We start from the raw sequence: 22,799 nt of genomic DNA, 5'->3' as shown, positions 1-22,799 counted from the left end.
CTCTCTCTCTCTCTCTCCTTCTCTCTCTCACACACACACACACACACACACACACCATCTTGGCTCCTTGCCCCCACCCCCCAATCTGGTGCTAGGTAGGAAATGCTGGGCTAAACCACAGGAGCACTAGGGGCTGGAGCTAGGAGGCTGGTGAGAGAGATCACTCACTGTCCCAGGATCGGGCCCTCGGTACTGGCCCTGGCCCTTTCCAGCTATGTGACCTCAAGGTCACTCGGGTTTTCTTATTTCTTCAGCTACAAAACGAAGCTGGGGATAGCGGCCTGACAAGGTGCTGGGGAAGCATTTGGGGAACTGATAAAGGGGTGGTGTTATGGCCCCAGCCCTACTTTCCACCCGTCAGAGTGAGCTCTGCTTTCCAACCGTCTCCTGGGTCCATCCGCTTCACCATGTCCACCGCTCTGCTCGTCGCCGCCACCACTCCCCCGACAGTCCAGACTGGCTGCTTTAATGTATGGCCACCAGACTCCCTGGGACATGCCTCCAGGCTCCCACACGCCCACCGCACCCCTTTCCTCTGTGTTCCAGCTCCCTTGGCCTCCTTCCAGTTCCTTTGAGGACCCGGCACTCTTCCAGCCTCAGGCCCTTTGCACATGCTGTTTCTGGAATGCTGTTTTCTCTTCCCCAGCCCCCTCCCTGCCTCACCAACACACACCCTAACTAACTACTACCCACCCTGTATTTCTCAGGAGGAAAAAAAAAAGTCACTGCCCCAGAGACACCTCCTCTGGGCCCCTAACCAGGGATGGTCCCTCTGCACCCCTCACAGCACCTTGAGCTGGTGTCTATATAATTATGAGGTCATTTTGACCATCTTCCTACCCCACCCCAGGACTGCGAGTTCTGGAAGGCAGGGACCGGCTGCTTTGCTGGCTGTCCAATCCCCAGCTCCTGGCACAAGGTGAGCGCTGGGCAAACCATTTCTGAACGTAAAGGGATGAATGAGCTTCTCCTCAGAGAGTCTCTGGGAGGTGTCTGCCTGGTGCTGGGGCTGTTTCAGATCTTTGTCTATTTTTTTTTTTTTTTTTTTTTGCATCCTACCCCTTCCTCAGTGGGAACCAGATCCGGAAAGTGGGGGTGCTGGAATAAGGATGGGGGGGAGAAGCTGCTTCAATCCCCTTTGCAGTGTCCTCGGTCCCCTCGCCCCAGCTGGCCAAGTCCTGTCCACTCAGGGCTGGCCCACCACATCCACAGCCCCTCTCTCTGGAATATAACCCTTGTCTCTCCCCGTCCCTCGTCTTCCCTTAACGGATCCCTGTCCTCCAGGTCTCAGCTTGGCTGCTTCTGAGAAGCTTCCCGGACTGCGAGCGTCGGAGCTTGCCAGGGTCCCACAGCAGTGACAGCTCCGACTCAAGCCCAGGCACCCGGTCGGCCCACCGCACTGCAGCCTCCTTACTACCAGCTTCTCCCTGCAGGCCCGGCCCAGAGGCACGCCCCTTCTCACGGCCTCAGTTTCCCCCTGCGGACTCTAGATTTCAAGAAGATGGGCAGAGGATGAAGGCAGGGGGGAGGCAGAGGGAGAGGAGGAAAGGGAGGAGCGCGAAGGGGCGACAGCTTCGGGCCAGCCAGACAGGAGAAACGCCAAGTATGCGAACCACGCCAGCCCCAGAGCTATGAATAGTGCGCCGGCCAGGCTGGCAGCCTAGGTCTGCCCTTCCCGCCCGCAGCGCCCCCACCTCCCCAACACCCTCGTCCCCCCGCCGCATCCCCCCCACCCCCCGCCCCAGCCCTCCCCCTCACCCCAGCCCTCCCCTCACCCCAGCCCTCCCACCCCCCCCGCCCCCCGCGGCAGCCCCCGGCCGCAGCCCTCCCCCCCCAGCCCCCCCCGCCCCCCGCCCCAGCCCAGCACCCCCCGGCCCCCGCTTCCCCCCCAGCACCCCCTCCCCCCCCAGCCCTCCCACGCCAGCCCCGGTAGCCCACAGGGGCCAGAAAAGGGGCGGGGTCGGAGGAGGCTCGCTTGGGGGCGAAGCCTGAGTGGCCGGAGTGGAGGGGTGTGGTCATGCAAATAAGGAGCAGCGGACGTATCTGATTGGCGGGTCTTTGCCGGCCTGGGAACGTGTGCCCAATGGGCACTCAACCAGGCTCAGCGAGCGCCCGCCCGCCGGTCCTTCAGCCCCGCGCAGGGCCTCCGCCCTCTTCCGCTTCCCTGGCGGCGGCGGTTCCCAAGCCCGGAGTCACCGCGACTCAGACTCCACCGATACTGTGCCCTGGCGGCCTCGCACCCCTCAGCCAGGGCCTGCTGCCTTCAGACACCGCCCTGCCCACCAGGGCCAGGTCAGCCTCGCCTCCGCCTCCGTGGGCTTAGACAGTTGGGCCCTTGGGAATTGCACCTGCCCTGCCTGGGGACCCCCTTTCCCATCAGTGACCGCGGTGGGGAGCAGTCCCCAGCCCAGCCCTGCCCCTGTGTACCCCCAACAGGTCAGTCAACCTCAGCCCCACTCCTTTTTTTTTTCATTCCAGAGCCGTGGGCTGTGTGTCACTGAGGGCCTGGCACCTACAAGATGCTTAACAAACCTTAGTTTGGTAGTCCACAAGGGTTTTTTTAAATTAATAAGACAGTCTCTGACTTTATAAAGAGACAGACATGCAACAAATAAAGAGGATGCAGACCGTAGTGTTTAAAAGTTCCAACAGGACTCAGAGTCCCAACTTGGTCCCACTTCCTAACTGTGTGTTGCTGAACTAGTGACGAACCTCTCTGAGCTTATTTTTCTGCATTTATAAAACAGGGATAATCTGTTCTTCATGGGGCGGTTGTGAAGATTAAAGAGACAGTTTGTGTAAAGTGCTCAGCACAGCGATGTCTGGCACTGAAATGCTCAATTAATGTTAGGACACCCAATACTCCGGTTGTTATTACGTGGTTCTCACAATGCAGTGCCAGGTGCTATGGGAACATACAGTTCATGAGTCAACAATTTCAGTCAACAGGACCTGGGCTAGAAGTTGGAGATAGTTCAGTGAACAAGACAAAGTCTGCCCGCACGGAGCTTACAGCCTACTGCCCAGAGGAGGAAGTCCCCATATATCTAAGGACTTGGGGGTGGGGGGGTGCTTTACAGAGAAGGATATTTGAACTGGGCATTGAAGGATGAATAGGAGTTTGAGAAATAGAGAAGACAGGAAAGGCTATTCAGAGAAGGTGAAGAGATGGTGTGGCAAGTTTCTGGAAAGGGAAGAGGGTGATGTATCTGCTCCTATTCTGTCCTCTCCATCCCCAACTCCATCCCTCATCATCTGGTCTGCTGTCTCCGCTGCCTGACACCCTTCCATGGCTCCACAGTCTCTATGAAAACAAGTCATACTGGGTCTGGAATGCCCATCTCTCCCTTCTATGCCTACCACCCCTCTATTGCCCCAGCGGACATCTTTCAGGCCCGGCCAGCCTTGCTTCCTCAATGAGGCTTTCTTTCCCTCAGAGCTCAAGCATCTTTAGAAGAACCAGGGGCTCAACCCATGTTGATTGATGGAGCCCTGGGGTGCTCCATACCACTCAAGGGCAAACCCAGACTCTAGGCAGGCACGAGGAGAAGCAGGCACAGCGGAGGCGTGGAGAAGCAGAATATAATCATGCATCTGCACCCTCCACCCCTCCTTCACCATCACCCAGACCCCTGCTTGGATTTCAGGGCTCCGTGGGGGAGGTGGGAGTGTCCACCTCTCGCAGGCTTTTCCTGGTCAGGGGAGGTAGCCGTGACTCAGGACAGGCTTAGGATTCAGAAAGATCCAGACTTAAATTCAGATTCTGGGTGACCTTTGATGGGGTTATTTACCCTCTCAGGGTCTCAGCTCTTGTATCAATAAATAGATAACCACTTCACAATGACCCTTGAAAATTCATAGAAAAAAAGTTTCACTAAAGAATCCTCAACGATAGGCTTGGAAACAGGAAATGAGAGAAAGGAGATTAATCGCATCGCCAATTGGTTTTTAACCAATTCCTACAGCGATTCTACCCAGCCGTACTGTTTCCATCTTCAAACAGCTGTTACCGCCTTTGTGGCCACATTCACACTCAAATGACGTCACAGTGAAGATACTCGCTAGTGTCTGCTTTGGTTCTGTCTCCCCAGTTATGCCAGATCATTTTTATGTAATTTAATATATATACATATATATATGTGTGTGTGTGTGTGTGTGTGTGTATATATATATATATATACATATATATATATATAATTGACTTCAGAGAGGAAGGGAGAGGGAGAGAGAGGAGAGAAACATCAATGATGGGAGGGATTCATTGATTGGCTGCCTCCTGCATGCCCCACACTGGGGATTGAGCCCGAAACCCAGGCATGTGCCCTGACCCGAATTGAACCTCAACGTCTTGGTTCACAGGTCGATGCTCAACCACTGAGCCACGCTGGCCGCGCTGTAATATTTTTGACAGAGGGTGTCAAGGAGTGTTCTGGACTGGCAGACAGTGTAGATGCAAATCTCAGAACCTGTGGTTATAAAATCTCAGTGGAGCTGTTGGGTGGAGGAAAAACAGACAAGAACCCCCTTGAGAGCCGGGTTGTGTCTTTTTCATCCAGATCCCAAGACCCACAGGGAGCCTGAAACACGGGAAATGAGAGGGCACAGGAGTCATCACCAAATGAACCACGGCCGGTTGGCATGGAGATCTGGCTGCTGCCTAGTTTTCTCAGGCACAGAACCGCCAATCTCTGGAGTCAGGTCCTTCTCCTGCCCCAGGCTGAAGCCAGGCCTGGGAATGTCCTTAATGCTCCTGGGCCACACCCGTCTCCCAGATAACACTCTCCCTAGCACCGTGGGACCCAAGCATCCGGGAGCCACTGGCAAGGCAAAGGTCCCAGTGGGGAAGGAAAGGGGGATGTGTGCCTTTTTTTTTTTACATTAAAAATATATATATTAGCCCTAGCCGGTTTGGCTCAGTGGGTAAAGTGTTGGCCTGTGGACTGAAAGGTCCCAGGTTTGATTCTGGCCAAAGGCACATGCCTGGGTTGCAGGCTCGATCCCCAGTGGGGTGTGCAGGAGGCAGCCAATCAATGATTCTCTTATCATTGATGTTTCTATCTCTCTCTCCCTCTCCCTTCCTCTCTGAAATCAATAAAAAAAATATATATATATATATATATTTTTTTATTGATTTCAGAGAGGAGGGGAGGGGGAGTGAAAGATTGAAGCATCAATGATGAAAGAGAATCACTGGGGATCAAGCCTGTAACCCCGGGCATGTGCCCAGGTATATGACCTCCTGGTTCATAGGTCAGGTGATATATGTGCCTCTTCCTCTGTCAGCAGCCCTAGCCTGTTGCATGGCCCCCCTTTCCTGACTCCCTCTCTTTCCTTTTACAGACATCCCACCCTCCTCCTGGTCTCTAGGCCCAACCTCAGCTGCCCCATCATCCCCGCCAGGTGCTGCAGGGCAGAGGGGGGCACAGTGCCAAGGCTTCATTACAGCTAATGAGGGCTCAGCTCTGCAGATGCCGGTGCAAGATACGGAAGAGGACCCGGACCGCCTGCAGCCCCATCAGGACCTCGGGCCCTCAGCTCCCTCCTCCCCATCTCTGGAGGAGGAACCGGGGCCACTTCCTCGGAAGAGGTAAGGGAGATTTAGAAGAATCTTCCCAAGTACAGAGAGTGCCATGATGCCACCGAGAGATTGGGGTGTGGGGGCATGAACTAGAAAACAGCATCAGGATAGGTTCTCACCTGGGCGGCCAGAGGCTCCACTGTCCACTACTCAATAAAAAACAAACAAACAAAACTAACAGAAACCCACTCCTCCCCTCCCTCCTTTCATGGAATCACAGCGGGTCAGAAGAGACCAGCTTGGACTGTAACTCAACCACCCGAGATCCCTTCTCAGCGGGCTCCCATCCTCCCTCTTCCTCCCACTTTTGCCGCTCCCTTGCCCTCTGCCTCTGCCTCCTTGTCCTGTCTCCGGGCCTCAGTTTCCCCATGAGTCAAATGGAGAAGAAGGGAAGTAGGGGTGGCCTATCTCCTGTTAAAACTTTTTTTTAAACATTTTGATTGGTTTCAGAGAGGAAGGGAGAGGGAGAGAGTGATAGAAACATCAATGATGAGAGAGAATCATAGATAGGCTGCCTCCTGCACGCCCCACACTGGGGATGGAGCCTGCAACCTGGGCATGTGCCCTTGACTGGAATCGAACCCGGGACCCTTCTGTCCACAGGCTGACGCTCTGTCCACTGAGCCTAACCAGCCAGGGCACCAGCTGAAACTTTTGAAGATGTTCCCTCTCAGAGAACTTCTCTCCCCACCCTCCACCCCCCTCTCTCTTTGGGAGAACAATCCAGATGTTCCTCCCCACGGAGAATGAGGGGATCTCTGTGGTGGAGGGTGGGAGTCTCCACTTCAGCCCCCCCTTTCAGCCTTTTGGGGGCTCTCAGGAGCAGGAAAAGCTCTGATGACCCAGATCTCTACCCCTCTCTCTTACCTAGGGCTCTAAGTCTCACATCCCCCCTACCCCATCCCCCAATCTCTCCAAGGAACTCTCACACTCTGAGGAAATTAAAAAAGAGAAAGAAGCTATGAATTTAGGAGCCCAGAGTGAGACAGAAATCATGATAGGAGCCAAATGAACCTTTAGCGGGGCCAAAATGAACTCTGCCCTTCCCTATATTGACCTCCCACTTGGAGGCCAAGACCCCGGGTCGGTTGTCCTCCCACAAGTGCCCCCAGCCTGGCCACATTCCTCCAGCCCACACACCTCCCGCCAGCCTGCTGCCCAAAGGCACTGCATCTGCTTGCATCCTTGGCTTGCAGATCCGTCATCCTTGCACCCCGCCCCAAGCTGTCTCTCCACCCAGGGGTTCAGGCTGAGCTTTGAAAGGGTCACTTCAAAGAGGACCTGCCTGTGAGAGCCCAGCCAGACCCAGGGCTGGCTCCTCGGCCAGATTCCCGGCGGCTGGGGACAAAGGCTCCACTGTTCCTCCGACCCCCAGACGCCCCCAAATGCACTGGGCATAAGAAGTCTTTCTTTCCCCAGTTCCGCTCCTTACAGGCCCTTGCTCTCTGCCACTGGGAGTAGCCCTGGTCCCTCCTCCAAGAGAGACTGGGAGACAAGGAGCTACCAGCTCCCCCATGACCACCACCACCACCAAACACCCACCCCCTCGGGCAGCCAGAATGTGGAGGCAGCCTTGGGGCCTCGCCGCCCCTCAACCACCAAGCCCTTTGCAGGCCTGCCAGGGCCTCCCACCCATCAGAACCAAGCCCATGCTTACAGGCCTTCTCCAGGAAGTCTTCCAGGACTCCCTGTGCTTGGAGGGACCTCACAGCACAGCCTCGAACCTCGCATTCCTCTCTCCAGTCCCTGAGAGCAGGAACCAGGTTCCACCTGCTCCTCTGATTCCCTACCACCCGGCGCTAATCCCAGAGCCGAGCCCTTCAGGTTTTCTGTGTTAACCTCTCACCAGTGCCTGAATTCTCTCCAGTCCAGCCGGAGCTTGCTCACCTCCTCTGATTGGGGCCCTCATCACCTCCAGGGGCAGCTCATTTCCTCTTCAGATTACTCAGGCCATAAAGGGTTCCCTCTATTGAGCCCAAAGTATGTTGTTCTCATTTCCATCCATTGATTATTGTTTGTTTAATCACAGTTGCTACTAAGAGTTCAGATTACCAAATGTCAGCCACTTTACCTATATTACCTCATTTAATCCAAAACAATTTTGAGGGATTATTTCAGGGACAAGAAAACTGAGGCCAAAAAACAATGAACTTGGCTAAGGTCACATAGTGAACAAGGGGTAGGGCTGAAATCTGAACTTCAGCAAGGCTGAAGTCAGGGCCCAGGCATTCAGCCTACCTCCCAGTGTGCCCAGGCACCTCCCGACACCGAGTCTTCTTTTTTCCCAGTCCAGCTCCCCACCAGCCTTTGTCAGTACATCCAGTGTGACCTGGTGATGGAGTCTGATGTTCATTCAAACCAGCAAATGGGGAGCAGGGGGAGTCAGAGGGGAAGCAGTCACCTGCCCAGGAGCACACAGGTTTGAGCAGGTTGGAGGAATGACCCTGGCCATCATAGGGTTTAGGACCGGGAGTCCAATACCTCTTCCTGTCAGACATAGAAAACTGATGGCTATGACAGGCCCTGCCCAAACCAAACACTCCGTGCGCCCTCCAACTATTAAGCTGAACATCTCAGGGCCAGAGAGAGAAAAGAGGAACAGGCCTCTTTAATCCAATCTGTAGTCTTTTGCCATGTGCCCACTGCCCAGCACTGTCCCCTTGGAACTCTGGGAGAAGAAGGGAGGGAGAGAGGGCAAGAGAAAAGCCAGAGGACTGGGGGCCCCCAGTGGCCCCCGTTTAAGTGGTGGAAGGCATTGGTGACAGGGTGTGGGTGAGCTTTCCTTTTCTTTCTAGGTTTGGCTCAGGCACTCCTGGCGCAGATAACACAGTAATGCACTTCTCGGCTGCCTTCCCAAAACTCCAATCCCAGCTACTTCCACAGGGTTAGATGATCGAATTCTGTGGTTTTCCATACACTGTCAGTCATTCAGTCAGTCAACAAACAGCACTGCTCTGGCCAGGCTCTGTGGATACCGAGATAAACAGGACACCTCTGGGCCTGCCTGGAACGAGGTCAAGAGCAAGGTCAACTCCTTAGCTCTGCCACCAGCTGAGTGCCATGAGGAAGCCATGTAATCTTTTTGTGCCAGTTTCTTTGTGTGGATGATGATACTGTACCTACCTAGAGTGGTAAGCACTTCGGAAGTAGTTGCTATTATTTTTCTTGCCCTCAGATAATGCCAGTCTGGTCGGGGAGACTGACTTGTAGACCGACGGTCACAATGCCAGTGGCAGAGCTAGGCACGGTGCACCCTGGGAGGCCAGGGGAGGGGCTGCTCCCTGGCCTGCACTTCACAAACATTTATGGAGAATCACTCTGTGCCAGGCACTGTGCTGGCCACTGGAGACACGGAGATGAACGGGACACATTGTCCACTCATCCTTGCTCCTCTCCGCCCTCCCTTCTCCCTCCTGGGCCTGGTCCCAGAACCCGGCACCGAGGGGGACACTAAGGACAGAACCAACTGTGCATGGAAAGGCATGGCCTGGGGGCCAGCAATCAGAACACCTGGGTTCATGTCCACCGCTCACCGGCCACCTGACGTTGGGCACTCTCTGACCTCAGTTTCCCCACTGGAGCAGGAGGGAGATGGACAAGAAGACCCCTCTGGTCCTGACCCACACTGACAGCTGATGACTATGCTCCACCCCCATAGGGCCCCAAAGTCCAGTCCCAAGGCCACCCCAGCCTGCTGTCCCACCGAGGCGGTGGGGAGAAGATGCCTGCCTGGCACTAACTGGCACTGCCCTGCTGATGAGCTGGCACAATTTCACATGGAACAGGGGGCCTGGATCTAAAGGCGGGTTGTTGGAAGGGGTGGGGGTGCTAGGGGCAAGGCAGCGCCAGCTCCCACAGGCCCTATTCATGGCTCTCTCTCTGGGGAGGGAGAGAGAGCAGGATAATTAAGCCCAGGCTTTATCCAAATCCCTGACCAAGCCAATATCTCACCTTTGAACCAGCAGACCAGGGCTGATGTCCCTTTGGAAGGAAAACACCAATGAACCGAACCATGACCAAGTCTATGGGCTGGCATGGGGCCTGGGGGTTGGAGGGGTAAATGAGCTGATTCCCCACCCACCAACCATGGACACCTGAGGCCTCGCCACCCTGAGGCCTCTTGTGCCCATCCCTGTGCCAACTGAAAGAAAAACCACCAAGCTCCAATCTAGCAAGAGGTTGACCTTGATCTTGGGCTGTGTCCAAGATGGACCCAGCTTTGGGGTGCGAATGACAGCAGGACAAGGCAGGTCCTGAGACGAGGGATAGCAGGGTGAGAGGATGGACTCCAGCCGGATTGCCGGGACCCTACCCCGGCTCTGCCACCTCTTAGTGATGTGATTTTGTTCAAGCTATTAGCTCTGTGTGCCTCAGTGCCCTCAACTGTAAAATGGGAATGATGGTACCACACCTCATGGTTGTGTTGTGAAAATTAAATGAGGTCATTGATACAAATCCTGGCCCATGTCTTAGCTGTCAGCTGTACTATGAAAGAAACTCCCCCTCCTTAAAAACACATCTTTGGGGGCACGAATGTATATGCTCGTTTGACTATATTTGATCCCCTATGAATCGCTCTGTATTTCTGCACTGGAATCCACCTCCACCAGAATCTACCAGACCCGCTATCGTGGAGGAAAGTTCCCGGCATGGTGCTCCAGGCTAGCCTGGGATGCTGCAGCTCTGAAGCCTCTCCCCGGAAGTTCTCCCCAAGAGCTAACTGCAATCCCTCCTGTTGTAACTGATTCCATTCTCCTCCTTTGTACTCTCTTAACCACGCACATCATGAAATCCTTCTAAGAATCCCTGCAATGAAGGATGAAGCAATACGTGCCTCTGCCCACTCCTGCACTGCCCTGTCCTGTACCGACACCTGCCCTCACCCCCACGCCCATTCATGCCAAAAATGCTGCACCCCTGGAGGACCAGACTGGCCTCCTGCTCCCCCTTCCCGTGAGCTCAGGGTCAGCCTGAGGAGGGAGCACAGACTCCATCCAGGCGGCCCAGACACAGGGCCTATTCCCCAGGCCCCTTCCCTCTCTGCTTGGACTGGGATCCTCAGAAGCCGGCCCCATTCCCCATGGTGTCCTAAAGCCACCTTCCTCATAACGCTGTCCTCCGAAAAGTTTTCATCTTGTGACTCCCATCAAGAGACTGGGGGGCCTGGGATGCAGAAACTGGGAACTCCTAGCCCCTTGGGGGTGGACTCAACCACCATGTGAGCAAGTGGAAGAGGCTGAGGTTGGGAACCTTTGAGTGATGTTTGGAGGTGAAATGAGGTTATGGAGTCGAGATTCACATCGAACGCAGCATCTCAGCGAGAGAGCGGCCGCTTTTGGGAATGGGACTGTTGCCCTGGCACAGGGGGAGAACATGGGGTCAAAGCCATCCACCCCAAGCTGGGCCACAGGGTAAGGGTGGGGGTGAGAGGGCAGAGGAGAGAGATGATGTGCTGGTGGTGGTGGTGGTGGTGGTGGAGGAGTGTAATCCAAGGGACTCAGGGTTAATGACCTCCACCCCCACCCCCACCCCCTGTCCATCCTGAATTTCAAGTTTGTAATTAGGAGCACTTTGGCTGAGCGGCGGAGGGGGAGTCCGGGAGAAGTGAGCACACATCCCTCCAGCTCCCGAGACACTCAGCAGTCTCCAGAGTGTCTCCGAGTTTGCAAAGCGCTAGACCCCAGCTTTCCTCTGGGGGGAGGGCTGGGAGGAGCACCCCTGTGGCCCCCAGCCCTGTCAGAGGAGGAAGAGGCCTCAGCCCGGACCTTGACCCCAACATAGACCCCCAGGGAACCTCCTTTCCAAGCCCAAAGAACAGACTGGCCTGACGGTGTTCGATCCTTCAGCTCGGGAAGGGGAGGAGGGCATGTGTGGGTGCCCCGGCGGACCGGGCAGCCGGGCTCGGCAGGAGGGGGCTGACCGGATGGGGCCCGGAGGCCCCCGCCGGCCCCTCCCCACCCTCAGCAGCTGGCAGATGAAAGAACCCAAGCAAAGCGGCCCAGCGCTGAGTAATCCCCTGGCACCCCGCGACCAGACCCACCCACGGCCAGTCCGAGGGGACCAGGGGTCCCGAACCCATTTCTCTTCCTCGGGACCCCGGGAGGTAGGGGGGCGCGGCGGACTCGCGCCAGGCAGTTCGCTGCGCCGTCCGGCCCGGCGGGGGGCGAGTGTGGCGCGGGGAGGGGGTGTCCGGCCGCCGCAGTCAAGGACGTCCCGCTCCGGGAACTCCCTCCCCCACTCCCTCTCCCTCCAGCTGTGCCGGGGCCTCGCCAACGGAAAACGAAAACTCGGGCAGAGGAAGCAGCGGCGGGCGCCCCGCCTGAAAAACCCGGACAAAAGGCACGGACCTCCCGCCCCCGCTGGCCAGCCGCCGGGGTCCGGGCACGGCCGCCCCGGCCCGTGCCCCCTGCCCTGGCCGCCCCGGGAGTCCCGGCCCCCGGCCTACCGTCCTCCGGCCCCACCTCCTGCCCAGGGCAACTCTCGCTCTGCCCCCCGCCCCCTCCGCCCCCCGGCCCCCCGCCAGCCGGTATCCCCCGCGGCCGTGCCCGCCGTGCCCGCGCCGTGCGCCCTGCGTTGTGCCCGCCGAGCAGGGGCGCCGCGACCCGGGCCCACCGCCAGCCCCGGCAGTGCCCGGACCACCCCCTCCCCTGGCCGAGGGCCTCACCTGGGGGGGCCGGGGCTCCGAGCGGGGCGGGATCCCGACCAGGCAGAAAGCGACTCCATTCATCGGGCGGCAGCGGCGACTCTGCGGCCGGGGCGCTGTTGGGGGCGCGCGGGCTGGGACCCGAGGGGGGCGGGGCCGCCCCTTCGCTCCGCCCCCTGAGCTCCCGACGGGGCGCACGCGCCGCCTCCCCGCCGGGCACCGCATGGGGAGAGGGGCGCGGGCAGGTCCGCCCTGGCCCCGGAGCTGGAGGGCAGAGCGCAGGCTGGGCCGGGGCGATGGTCTCCGGGAGACCGTCCGGGCCAGCCTCCCGGGACCGGCCCCAACAGACGGTGATCCGGGCCGGCCCAGGAAAGGGGACGAGGGCACAGAACCCAGAACTGGCACATGGAGGGGGCGTGAGCGAGGCACGAAGGGAAAGGGAGGCAGAGGGAAACGCAGCTAGACAGAGACGTAAGGAACAGAGACAGAGAAAGCCCGAGAGAGGCCGGGAAAGCCAGAGACAGAGATGGAAGACCTGGGGTGGATGGGAGGGAAAGACAGAAACAAGCTTCGGGAACTTTCCATCCCGAGACTCAAGGAAGCTGAGACAAGGGCAGGGATGGCGATGCCCGTGTGGCCGAGGGTTCCGGAGGGGAACCTGCAGGGGCTCCCCGCAGGCTCACACCCCCTCCCAAGTCAGGGTCTCGCCCAGGACCTTACAGAGGCCGGAACGGAGGCTGCAGGAGAGAGGCTGGCAGGCACCCCAGCCCTCGGACTCCGGCGCAGCCAGCCTGCGGCTCAGGCCTCTCGGCAGCTCGGAGACCTTCCCCACAGCAGGCAGCCGTGAGAGCAGAGACCCCTCAGGCCCCCCAGGCACAAGCGACCCTGCTTCACTCTGAGTTGGGCCCGAAGAGCCACTGGGGTTCTGAGCCGGTTCCTCCTGTTTCTGTCCCCCAAGCAGGACCCCTCTAGCCGACCCAGGAGGGCTCAGTCCCTCGGTCCTTCATTTCTGAGGGGTCGTCTTCTCTGCTGTCCAACATCCTTCCTACCTCCCACTTCCTCCAGCCCATGCTCACCTCTTCCCCATGGCCTCTTGCAGTTTACGGACTATGGAGAAAGGAAGGGAGAGCGACCGATAGATGGAATATGACTTGGATGAGGCCTGTGAGGAGAGGGGGAAGGCCAACTCTGCGTCCTTTGGAATCACCCACTCCTTCTGGGGCAAGACTCCTACAGCCTCCACCTTGACTCCTGAGAGCAGATCAGCCCCAGCCCCCCACCCCTTCACCTCTGATGGGGATCAAGGCCATCCCTGCTCCTGTGAACCTGAGGAAGGAGACACTGACTTGCTTTGAAATCTTATGTTTCATTTAATTTATTTTAAATCCCCAGGACGTCAATGGAACGGGTGCTCTTCTAATGACAGAGGGGCAGTAATGACCCCTCTTCCCTCCCCACCGCTCTTCATCGAGGTCAGGTGCAGCCAGAATTATCCACCACACCCCCCGCTCCCGAGAAGTCCCTCCTACTATCTGACTGTAATCCATCACACTGTATATTTTTGCTTCATCTTCACCCGGGTTCCTGTTTCTGATTCTTTCCGCCCTGTAGCTCCAGTGGCCCAAAGTCTGCTGCCACCCTGGCTCAGGGGACCGTTCCTCTCAACAAATGGGTTGTCCGTGTAAAGGGGGAAGCCCTGGCATCTGAGATCCAGACTGAACTGAGGCTGTGGGGGAGGGGCGGAGCGTGGTGGCCCCTGGGAGGCCCCTGGCTCACTTTTTCCAGAGCCTGATACCCTCAGACACTGCAGGAGGCGGCGAGAGGAAATGAGCTCACACTGGCCGGCAGGCAGTTTCTCCCTCCACAATGCACGGCACTCACCTCCCCCACTTCCCAGAAAGTGTGCTCTGCCCCCACCCTGCTGCCCTTCCCACCTCTTCCTGCACCTTGACCCGCACCCCCATCCTGTCCCAGCCCTCCCCATCCATCTTCTCTAGTACCTCTTCCTCCCCTCCGTCCTCTCCATCCTGGCTCCCCAGCCCCTGACTCCCGCATCTCACTGCCTGCATCCCACCATCCACCCCCAAAGCTACTGTCTTCCTGGCGTGCTCTTTTTCTGGGGTTTCAGGCAGTAAAGCCCAACATGGGGTGGAGGGTTCCTTCACTAAGGATCTTCCTTATACTCTTTCTAAACTCCCCTCCCAACCCAAGCACCTTTCTTCATTCACAATTGTTTATTGGGAGCCCTAAGCACGAGGAAATGGGGGAGTGGAGGTGGCCCCTTGGGATCTAGAGACAAGCCTAGCTCCTTCCCTTGAGGGGGCTGGGTCTCACCAATCCTGACTCTAGTGTGAGGAGCAAGGCAAGGCTGGAGAAGCAGAGGAAGGCTCCCAGGAGGAGGTGGCCTTGGGTTGTTAAGGGCTCCATGGATGGCTTGTGGGCAGGAGGGGGAATGGGGGAAAAGCACTCCCGGGAAAAGGACTATCATGGACAAAGGCAGGGAAGCAGGAGGGAGCCCACTAGGGTGTGGGTGTGGCTGGAGCCAAGCAGGGGGCATGTGGACAGGAAGCACGGAGGGATGAGGAAGGAAACACCGGTGGGGATATGACCCTGGAGTGACTGGGCCCGAGGCACTTCGATTTTAGCCTGGCTTGGAGCAGGGATTCTAGAGAAGATGTGCCATGACCACTGTGGCTTGATGCTGGGGGGGCAAGAGGGGGGGCTGCAGGGGGGGGGGCATTGCTCCAGAGCATGGAGCAATAAACATCAGAGGCCCTGGGACTTGGTGACCAACTGGGTGTTGGGGAAAGGAAATAGAAGAGTCTAGAACAACTCCAAAGTTTCTGTTTCAAGAGTTCTCAGGGAGAAGAGACATGCCCTATGTTAGCTCTTCTGTATGTATTATTCAAATTTAGCCCTACAAAGGGGCTGTGAAATAGATATTATCATCCTCACTTTATGGATAAGGAAACGGAGGCCCAGAGAGCTCGAAAGTCCTACCCAAGGCCACTCAGGATTTGAACCCAGGCATTTGGGCACCAGAGCCCGCAGACTTAACCCTCAGGCTGTGCGGCGTAGTGGTTGGCAGCTTAAACCCTGCATCCATTCCCCAGAAGGGAGGCCTGCGTTAGAGACATGGATTGAGTCATCGGGAGACCAGGAGTGTGGTTCAGATTCCCCAGAGACAGAGCAGAGAGGAGACAGATGTGGGACCGGAGCCTGGGAGCACCCACCCTCAGTGGCAGGTCAGAGAGGAAGAGGCAGCCAGGAACCCGGGAAGGCTGGAGGAAGTGGCACTGTGCTGGGCAGAGAGGGCACTTTCGGGGTGCGGTGGGGGCAGTGGCCAGATCGTGCTGTGAGGAAGAGCATCAGGGGTGAGGTCATGAAATCGAACCTGCTAAGAGAATCAGCAGGAGAGGGTGGGAGGGGGTGGCATAGGTGAGCCATGGGGGAGGCCCATCTCCATTTGGGTAGGGGAGGCTTGAGCAGGCACCGAGGGAGAGAGAGCCTGAATGGAGTGGAGGAAGAAGAACCAACACAGCTTGCCAGGGCCAGGTAGGGCTAGAAGGGAAGCAGGGGTGAAGGTCAGGGAGTCCCCAGACCAGACCCTCCCAGGACAGGATCAGGCTTGGCCCAGGAGCTCGGAAGGTGCTGTGTGGTGTCATCAGGGTGGGTTCAGGGCCCCATCCTGCCCACCCGGTAGCTGTAAGTCTTTGAGGAAAAGAACATCCTTGGAACCTCAGATCGCCCTCTGTAAGATTAAGGCCGTTTCCACCTGCCTCCGATTTGATATGTATTCAAAGCAAGCTCTGAGCTGAAAAGGAACAACAGTGGGAGGGGGGGCGGGGGGGCTCGGGTTATAGGACAGGTGGCCGTAAACCTGGCCACAGCCTTTGGCCCTCCCACTGGAGGTAAAAGAGCACCCCCTTGTGGAGAAGGGCAAGAGGGCAGGACTAAAGGGGAATGCTGAAGCCTGGAGAGCTGACCTCTTCTTGGGTCTCTGGCTTTCAGTCACCAGAGTCTCTGCTTGTGCCCCAAAAGCAACCCAGCCTCACCTAAATTTTCATCTCCAAGGCAGGTGGGGGCCCAATTCATTCAAGTAAAAAAAACAACAACAACAACAAAACATTTGCCCTAGCCGGTTTGGCTCAGTGGATAGAGTGTCGGCCCATGGACTGAGGGGTCCCAGGTTCGATTCCGGTCAAGGGCACGCACCTCGGTTGCAGGTCCCCTAGCCCTGGTCGGGGTGCATGTAGGAGTAACCAATCAATGTGTCTCTCTCACATCGATGTTTCTCTCTCTGTCTCGCCCTCTCCCTTCCACTCTCTCTAAAAATAAATGGGAAAATATCCTCAGGTGAGGATTAACAACAACAACAAAGGCATTTATCGAGCATTGACTATATGCAAATGGCTGTGTGGGGTGGTGGGCACAGCTCAATGAACCAGTGGATATGCCTCCCTGCAAGGAACTCTTATTCCAGGAAAGGGCAACAGACGCAGAAAAGGATGGCTGGGATGATGGCGTGAGGGTGGTGTGAGCAGCGCCTTGTGCAAAACAAGGGGGAGCCTCCATACTGAGAGGGGAAGGGAGGGATGTGGGAGGCAGTGTTTGCCCGAGACCATGAAGGCTCTCAACTGGCAAGTGGCAGAGGAAGGAGGCCTGAAGACTGAGAGCTGGGGAGGGGTGGGCCCAGGCTCTGGCAGAAGCACCAGGCATCCCATAGAGTGAACCTCACTGAGCATCTGTAATGGCACAGGGTGTGGGCAGTCCCCGCCCTCATCCGTGCTTCCAGGTCCCTGAGGAATCTGGGTAAGAAGAATCCCACCGGAAAACCACGCGGGGTGGGGATGTTATAGACCCCTGGCCAGGCTGGGGCCAAGGGACACGCAACCGGCCAAAGAACTGGGGCCCCAGCCCAGCAACCTCTGGACAGCTGGCTCCGGGTGGGAGCGAGGGCTTTGGCTTCTCTGGGCTGGCATCAGGGCAAGCCAGCTACACCCCAGAGAAGCCCCGTGTCAGGGCAGAGGGTGGATGACAGATGCCCCAGCCCTGCTATTGTCCACTGGCAGCCCCGCAGGGAAACCATGTCGGGGAACCTGTGTCATGGGTCGGGGAGACGTGGCTGTGGCCTGGGGTCTCAGCCCCGCAGCCACCCGGCCACGGAAGAGCCGGTGGCCTGGAGTGTGTGCGAGGGTGTGTGCAAGGGTAACACAACGGATGACGCATAAGGACCGGGACGTCACCTCGCAGGAGCTTGGAAACACCAAGATGGCGGGGAAAGGAATTGAAATGTGCTGAGTACCTGCTATGCACCAAGCTCTTTACAAACCTGCGTTCACGTACTGCCCGTGACAACACCGTGAGGTGGTATTGTTTGCCCGCTACCTAAAGGAGAGAACAGGCCCAGAGGGGAGAAGTAACTCGCTGACGTCTAATGTTCAGCTCTTCCTCCTTCCACAAAGCATGACCCCCGCACGGCAGGGCCGGGTGCTCCCTTCCAGCTCCAAGATGCTAAATTCCATGGTTCCCTGTGAGGGCTTTTTCGTTCTCCCAGCAAATGGCCTAGAACCCTGCTTTCTACACAGGCCCCAGACCCTGCCTGGCCCCGCCTGGCCCCTGCACACAGGACAGGCCTGCTCACGCTCCTCCATGGTGGGGGTGGCGGAGAAAGGAGGAGGAGGGGAGAGGAGGGAAGTGTAGAGGAAGGGAAGAGAAGGAGAAGGGACAGGAACAGAGGGGAGGGGTGAAAGGAAGCGGGGAAGGGTGGCTCCCACCTCCCCCTGGACGCTCTGGAAATCCCCGGCAGCTGCTCCCCTCGCCTCTGTCTGGCCCCGAGCCAGCCCTGGGTGGGAGTGAGGGGCGTTAGATGGAGAGGACAGAGAGGCCGGGCACTGACCACAGGGGGGCAAGCCCACACCCACCCCCCACGCCCCCCAGGGCAATTCCAGCCCCTGTGAGAGATTCCAGGCATGCTCCCCTTTAAGGAAACCCTACATGCCAAAACCCACACATACCAAACAGGCACATCAGGGTGGCGCTTGCACTATAAAAGGATTCTTTGCTTTACGAGAAGGCTCAGCACATGGGAAACTTAAAATAGGAGCTTCCCCGGTGCCGTGAAAGCAGCTCTGGTTTCAGAAGCACCCCACACACTCCCTGCTTCCGCACATCCACAGAGCTGGCAGTGCCCTTGGGGCTGGCAGGGCTGGAGCTGCCTTAAGGCGCTGCCATCAGCCTGGGCGCCTCCTCTGTGCTCTGTGCTGATCATCAGAATCCCCACGGGGTGGAGGGACAGGCTGGCCGCAGTGCTCCTCCACAGAGGTGCCCTCGGACGCTAGAAAGGACCCGGAAAGCCGCCGCTCAGCACAGCTGGCAGGGGTTTCACAGCAGCCCCCAGAGGGCAGAAGCCTAGGCCTCCCAGTGGCCCGGTGACGGGCCAGAGCAGGAGCCCAATGTCCTGACCCTCCGTCCCGCTCTCCCCTCCCTCCCGCGACGCCAGAGAACAGGGGAGACGGGCTCTGTGCTCTGGGAAAGGGGGAGCCGCCGGCCCCCAGAGGAAGTACAGAAGGTTGAGGGAGGCGACCCAGGGCGGCTTTGAGGAGCAACGCAGGCCAGGCTGCGCCCCCAGTGAGATGCGTTTAGGGTGATGTAGGCAGGAAGCCTTGGTGGCCCCTAGCCCCCCTTTTGTTATTGAGGCGGATTTCACATTCTATTAAATTAACTCTTTTCAATTGAGCAATCCAGTGGCATTTAGTCGTTCCCTCCCCTCCAATACTGGTTTGTGCCCAGAGTGGAGTTGAGGATGGAGTCAGTAATAACAACGGCAGATAATGGTGAACTGAGTCCCCTTCCCCCTGCCAGGCCAGGCGCCCCCGGGAGCTGCCACTGGCCATTTAAATTAACAACCAAGATGCCAAACAGGCCTGGAGACCAGCCCAGCCCACAATCCCACCCCAAACGTCACTCAGAGCAGATGCCCAGACCCCTTCATCCTCCCTCCCAGTGTCCCTCTCCAACGCACAACTTAGGACCAGCCTACCCCCAGGCCCCACCTCTCCCTCCCCATCTCCCTCCAGCCCGCCTCATGCCCCATCTCACCACCATCACAGACAGCCCATGAACCCCTCTCTCTGCCACAGAGTCAGGGGCCAGCTCAGTCTGAAGGGGGTGGTCTCAGAGCCCAGGGCCCCAGGCCACTGCTATAGGCAGAGCAGCCCCCAAGGGGCCTGGGAGTGTGCACAAGCCCAGCTCTCACAGGCAGTCACTCCCAGGAACAGAAAACAGCCACTCCAGGCCCCACCCCAGACCTTGCAAACCAAGTCGGGTTAGGAAGGAAGCGAGGCAGCCCCTAGCAGCCCCGAGCAGCCCTCGCTCAGCCCCTCGGAGCTGCAGGTCAGGACAGAGCCCTCCCCTCTTAAGGAAACTGGCCGGCTCACCTAGGGTTGGCTGAGCTCCGTGGAGAGGGCCAGGAGCTCTGACCTGCCCCATTCTGACGGGGCCTGTGTGAAAAGGACAGCGCCCCCAGCCTGGCTGGGGTGCAGGTCTGTATTTGGGGGGGCATAGAGAGAAGCTGCCCAGCCCACCCCAGCCCATCTTTTCCTGCCAAGAAGGGGCCAGCAGCTGCTGCTGTAACTGGCAGAGGACGGGAGCCCGGCTGAGAGAACCCTGATGTGCAGGGGGCAGAGGAGACAGCTGTATCTTGGGGTCCCACAGGGTGGTAGTTGTGTGCCTGGGAGAGCCACCCCGCCTCCTGTCACTCCTCCATTCTGCAGAGCCTGCAGCCCCCTCAGGCCTAGGATCCACGCAGCGCTGGGACCCTACGGAGTGGGGAGGGGGCTTCCTTCTGCAGCGGGGTGAGGAGAGGCGGGGGGTGCTCCCTCCTGCACACCTCCCTGTGTGTCGGCGGTGGGGGGCACTTCGTATGCACGCGCGCGTTTGTGTGTGTGTGTGTGTGTGTGTGTGAGCGTGTACACACCAAACCAGCCCCATTCCTCTCCCAGAGCCTCGGCCCCGCCTGCCCGGGGACCCCACCCCTTCCGCGGTGGCTGCGATCCCTCCTCCCTCGGGCGCTCACCTTGTCCTTCGGTGCCCCAACCCCTGCCTCCCTCCCCGCGCCCACTCACCTGCTCCATGCCGCGGCCAGCTAAGCCTTTTGCGCAGCGCCAGCCCCGGGGGGCGCTGGGGACGGCGGCCCCTCCATGCGCCAGGGCGGTGCAGCACCTCCGAGCCCCAGCAGCCGGGGTGTCAGCGCCCAGACCCCCGCCCCGCCCCGCAGGCTCCGCCCCCTTCCCTCCCCGCTCCTCCCCACGCGCTCACACCCGCGCGCGCGCGCGTGCACCCTCAGTCACACGCGTCCACAATGCACACACCCTCCTCCACATTCAAGGGCTCATCCCTGCCAGCACCCCCTGCTCTGCCTGTCCTGGGGGCACTGTCATTCCAGGGGAGACACCTTCCCAGGAAAGCCCCGCTCGCTCCTCACCCCTGAGGTTTATCAGAATCAGATGGCCCCCAGCCCTCAACACACAGGGGCCGCAGAGGGGCCTGCCCGGGTCACACGGCAGCTTCGTGACAGAGCGGACCCCACGGCCGCCGCCCAGCACACCGTCTCCCAGGCTGATGCCCCACCTCAGGGGTGGCCTGGGCGCAGGCCAGAGACACCCACAGAGCGTGGGACTCAGGGAGACACCGCGTGGCCCCCACCAGGGTGAGTGGGGAGCGGACCCTGGGTCCCTGTAAGGACAGGACCCAGTGGGGAAGGGCCACCCCTGTGGCCAAGGTCCAGCCTCTATTCAACTGTGTTCTGAGGCCCTGGGCTGGGTGTGGGGAACAGCACGGAGATTCCTGCCGCCCACCATGCGCCTGCCCGGGCATGTGCCCAGTGGGACGGCTGGACTGCTTGTCCACCACCAGAGAAGGGTCCTCTGAAGCCCAGATACCATCTGAGAACCTTGTGGGCTGTGAAGCCACCCACTCCGGTGAAGAGCAGGGAGGTGGCAAAAAGACTGCCCACCACCTCCCGCCCCACCTCCATCAGGCCTGGCTCCTGACTGCCCACTACTGCCCACTGCTCTCTGTCCTGCCCCTGACAGGGCAGGGCCCAACCGAGGGGGCATCACATGAGCAGGCCTGTGAGAGGCGGGCATGCCGCCCAGGGCAGTAGGGTGGAGTCCTGAGTGGACAGGGGTGGGAATCAACCTGCCCTGAGGCAGGCGGTGGGGTGTGGGCATCAGTGTTCAGGGGCTGACTGCCCAACCCCTCGAGGCTGGTGCCCAGGCTGGCATGAAGGGAGTTTCACCACTTCTGGCTGTGCCCTGGCCTCCATTAGGCACCAGAGGATGACGGGGCAGGGGGCAGGAAGCTGCGATGGGAGTTAAGATCCTCAGTGGGCCCAGACAAAGGGGGCTTTATAGGCTGGGTGTGGGGGGCGTGCTGGGGGCAGGGAGGCAGGAATGCAGGCTGGGAGGCCCTGAGCTCCCGGGCAGCCCAGTTTGGGGCTGAGATTGGACTCCCCTTACCCTCCCATGCTTTGGCCCTTTGGGATATTTGCTGCTTTGCTCCTGGGACTGCAACCAGGAGACCTGGCAGCCCTGCACCCCTGGCCACCCCTCCTGTCAGGGATCTGGTGGACACTGCCCGTGCGCTCCGAGTCTTCCCAGCCCCGCAAGCTGCAGCTTCTCTTGGCTTCCCTGCCTTGCCCTCTCGGAGGCCTCGTGGCCCCTGTCTGTTACCCAAGTGAGTGCCCTGCTGGCTGCCTGGGGAGGGGAGGGACAGACTTGGGTGGGTCATAAGGCTATAGGGTCAATGGGGCCCTTTGTCCCTTCAGACGGAGTCAGTCCTGGGCTAAACAGACCAGAGACAGAGAAGAGTGTCAGCCAGCAAGCGCGTCCCTCGGACCACAGTGGTGGTGGAAGGCAGGCCCGCTCTTCCCATTGGCTTCCCTCTGGTTTCTTGCAGAGCTGAGCAGCCACCGGGAAAGGAAAACGAGGAGGAGGTGGCCTGGGTGGCAGCAGCCGCCCATGCTGGGCTCTGAAACAGCTGCTGCTGGGCCAGGCCTAAGGTCTGGAGTTGAGCTTTGAAAGGCTGAGAATGGTCTGTCCCCAGAGATGCTGAGCTCCCCCTGAGGACTAGGCTCCTGCCAGCCGGAGTCATGGTGGCCAGACTGCTAAATCCAAAGCTGGTTTGTCAGCACTGCAGGGAAATCACAAGCAGAGTCCCTGTGAAAGGAAGAGACGTACTGTACTGCCTCCCTTTCTGCCCCAGCCTGCAGGGTCCGCATGTGCCACCCGCCGTCTTCCCTGGCTGCCTGGATCCCCCAAAACCTCCTGCTCTTTGTTTTCTTTTTCTACACCCCACATGGGCCGGAACCTTCAGCAACAGCCTTACCTCAGAGGGGCGGCAGTGGGGAGTGGGGGTGGAGGCAGGGCTCAGCCCAGGCCATTTGATATGTATCTTATTTCATTTCCTTCATAAAATTAAAAGAGGACAGTCTTGTCTCTTGATGAGTATCTTTAGGCAAAAACCTCCTTTTTAGGGGGTAAAAAAAAATGTCCAAGTCTGGTCATCATTGTGTTT

The 22,799-nt window shown here is 58.7% G+C and overlaps 1 protein-coding gene across 3 annotated transcripts in view; it reads right to left on the bottom strand.

Moving 5' to 3' along the window:
- The window catches only part of ARHGAP23 (Rho GTPase activating protein 23), a 75,870-nt gene extending 55,499 nt beyond the window's left edge, over nt 1-20,371 (bottom strand). For 2 of the 3 annotated variants that reach the window (XM_070395192.1, XM_070395194.1), the window contains exon 1: nt 20,348-20,371. In XM_070395192.1, coding sequence (XP_070251293.1) covers nt 20,348-20,356 — 9 coding nt within the window. In that variant the 5' untranslated portion in view covers nt 20,357-20,371. Of the gene's footprint in view, nt 1-12,242; nt 12,306-20,347 lie in introns of those variants that run through there. The other variant, XM_070395191.1, reaches the window with a different exon arrangement.
- Nucleotides 20,372-22,799: the final 2,428 nt, after the last annotated feature.

The sequence above is a fragment of the Myotis yumanensis genome, unplaced genomic scaffold, assembly GCF_028538775.1.
Source record: "Myotis yumanensis isolate MYYU_CA2020_CCGP unplaced genomic scaffold, mMyoYum1.0.hap1 SCAF_16, whole genome shotgun sequence".
Lineage (NCBI taxonomy): Eukaryota > Metazoa > Chordata > Mammalia > Chiroptera > Vespertilionidae > Myotis > Myotis yumanensis.
The sequence above is the reverse complement of the archived record's forward strand: the minus strand, read 5'-3'. Positions and strand labels throughout refer to the sequence as shown.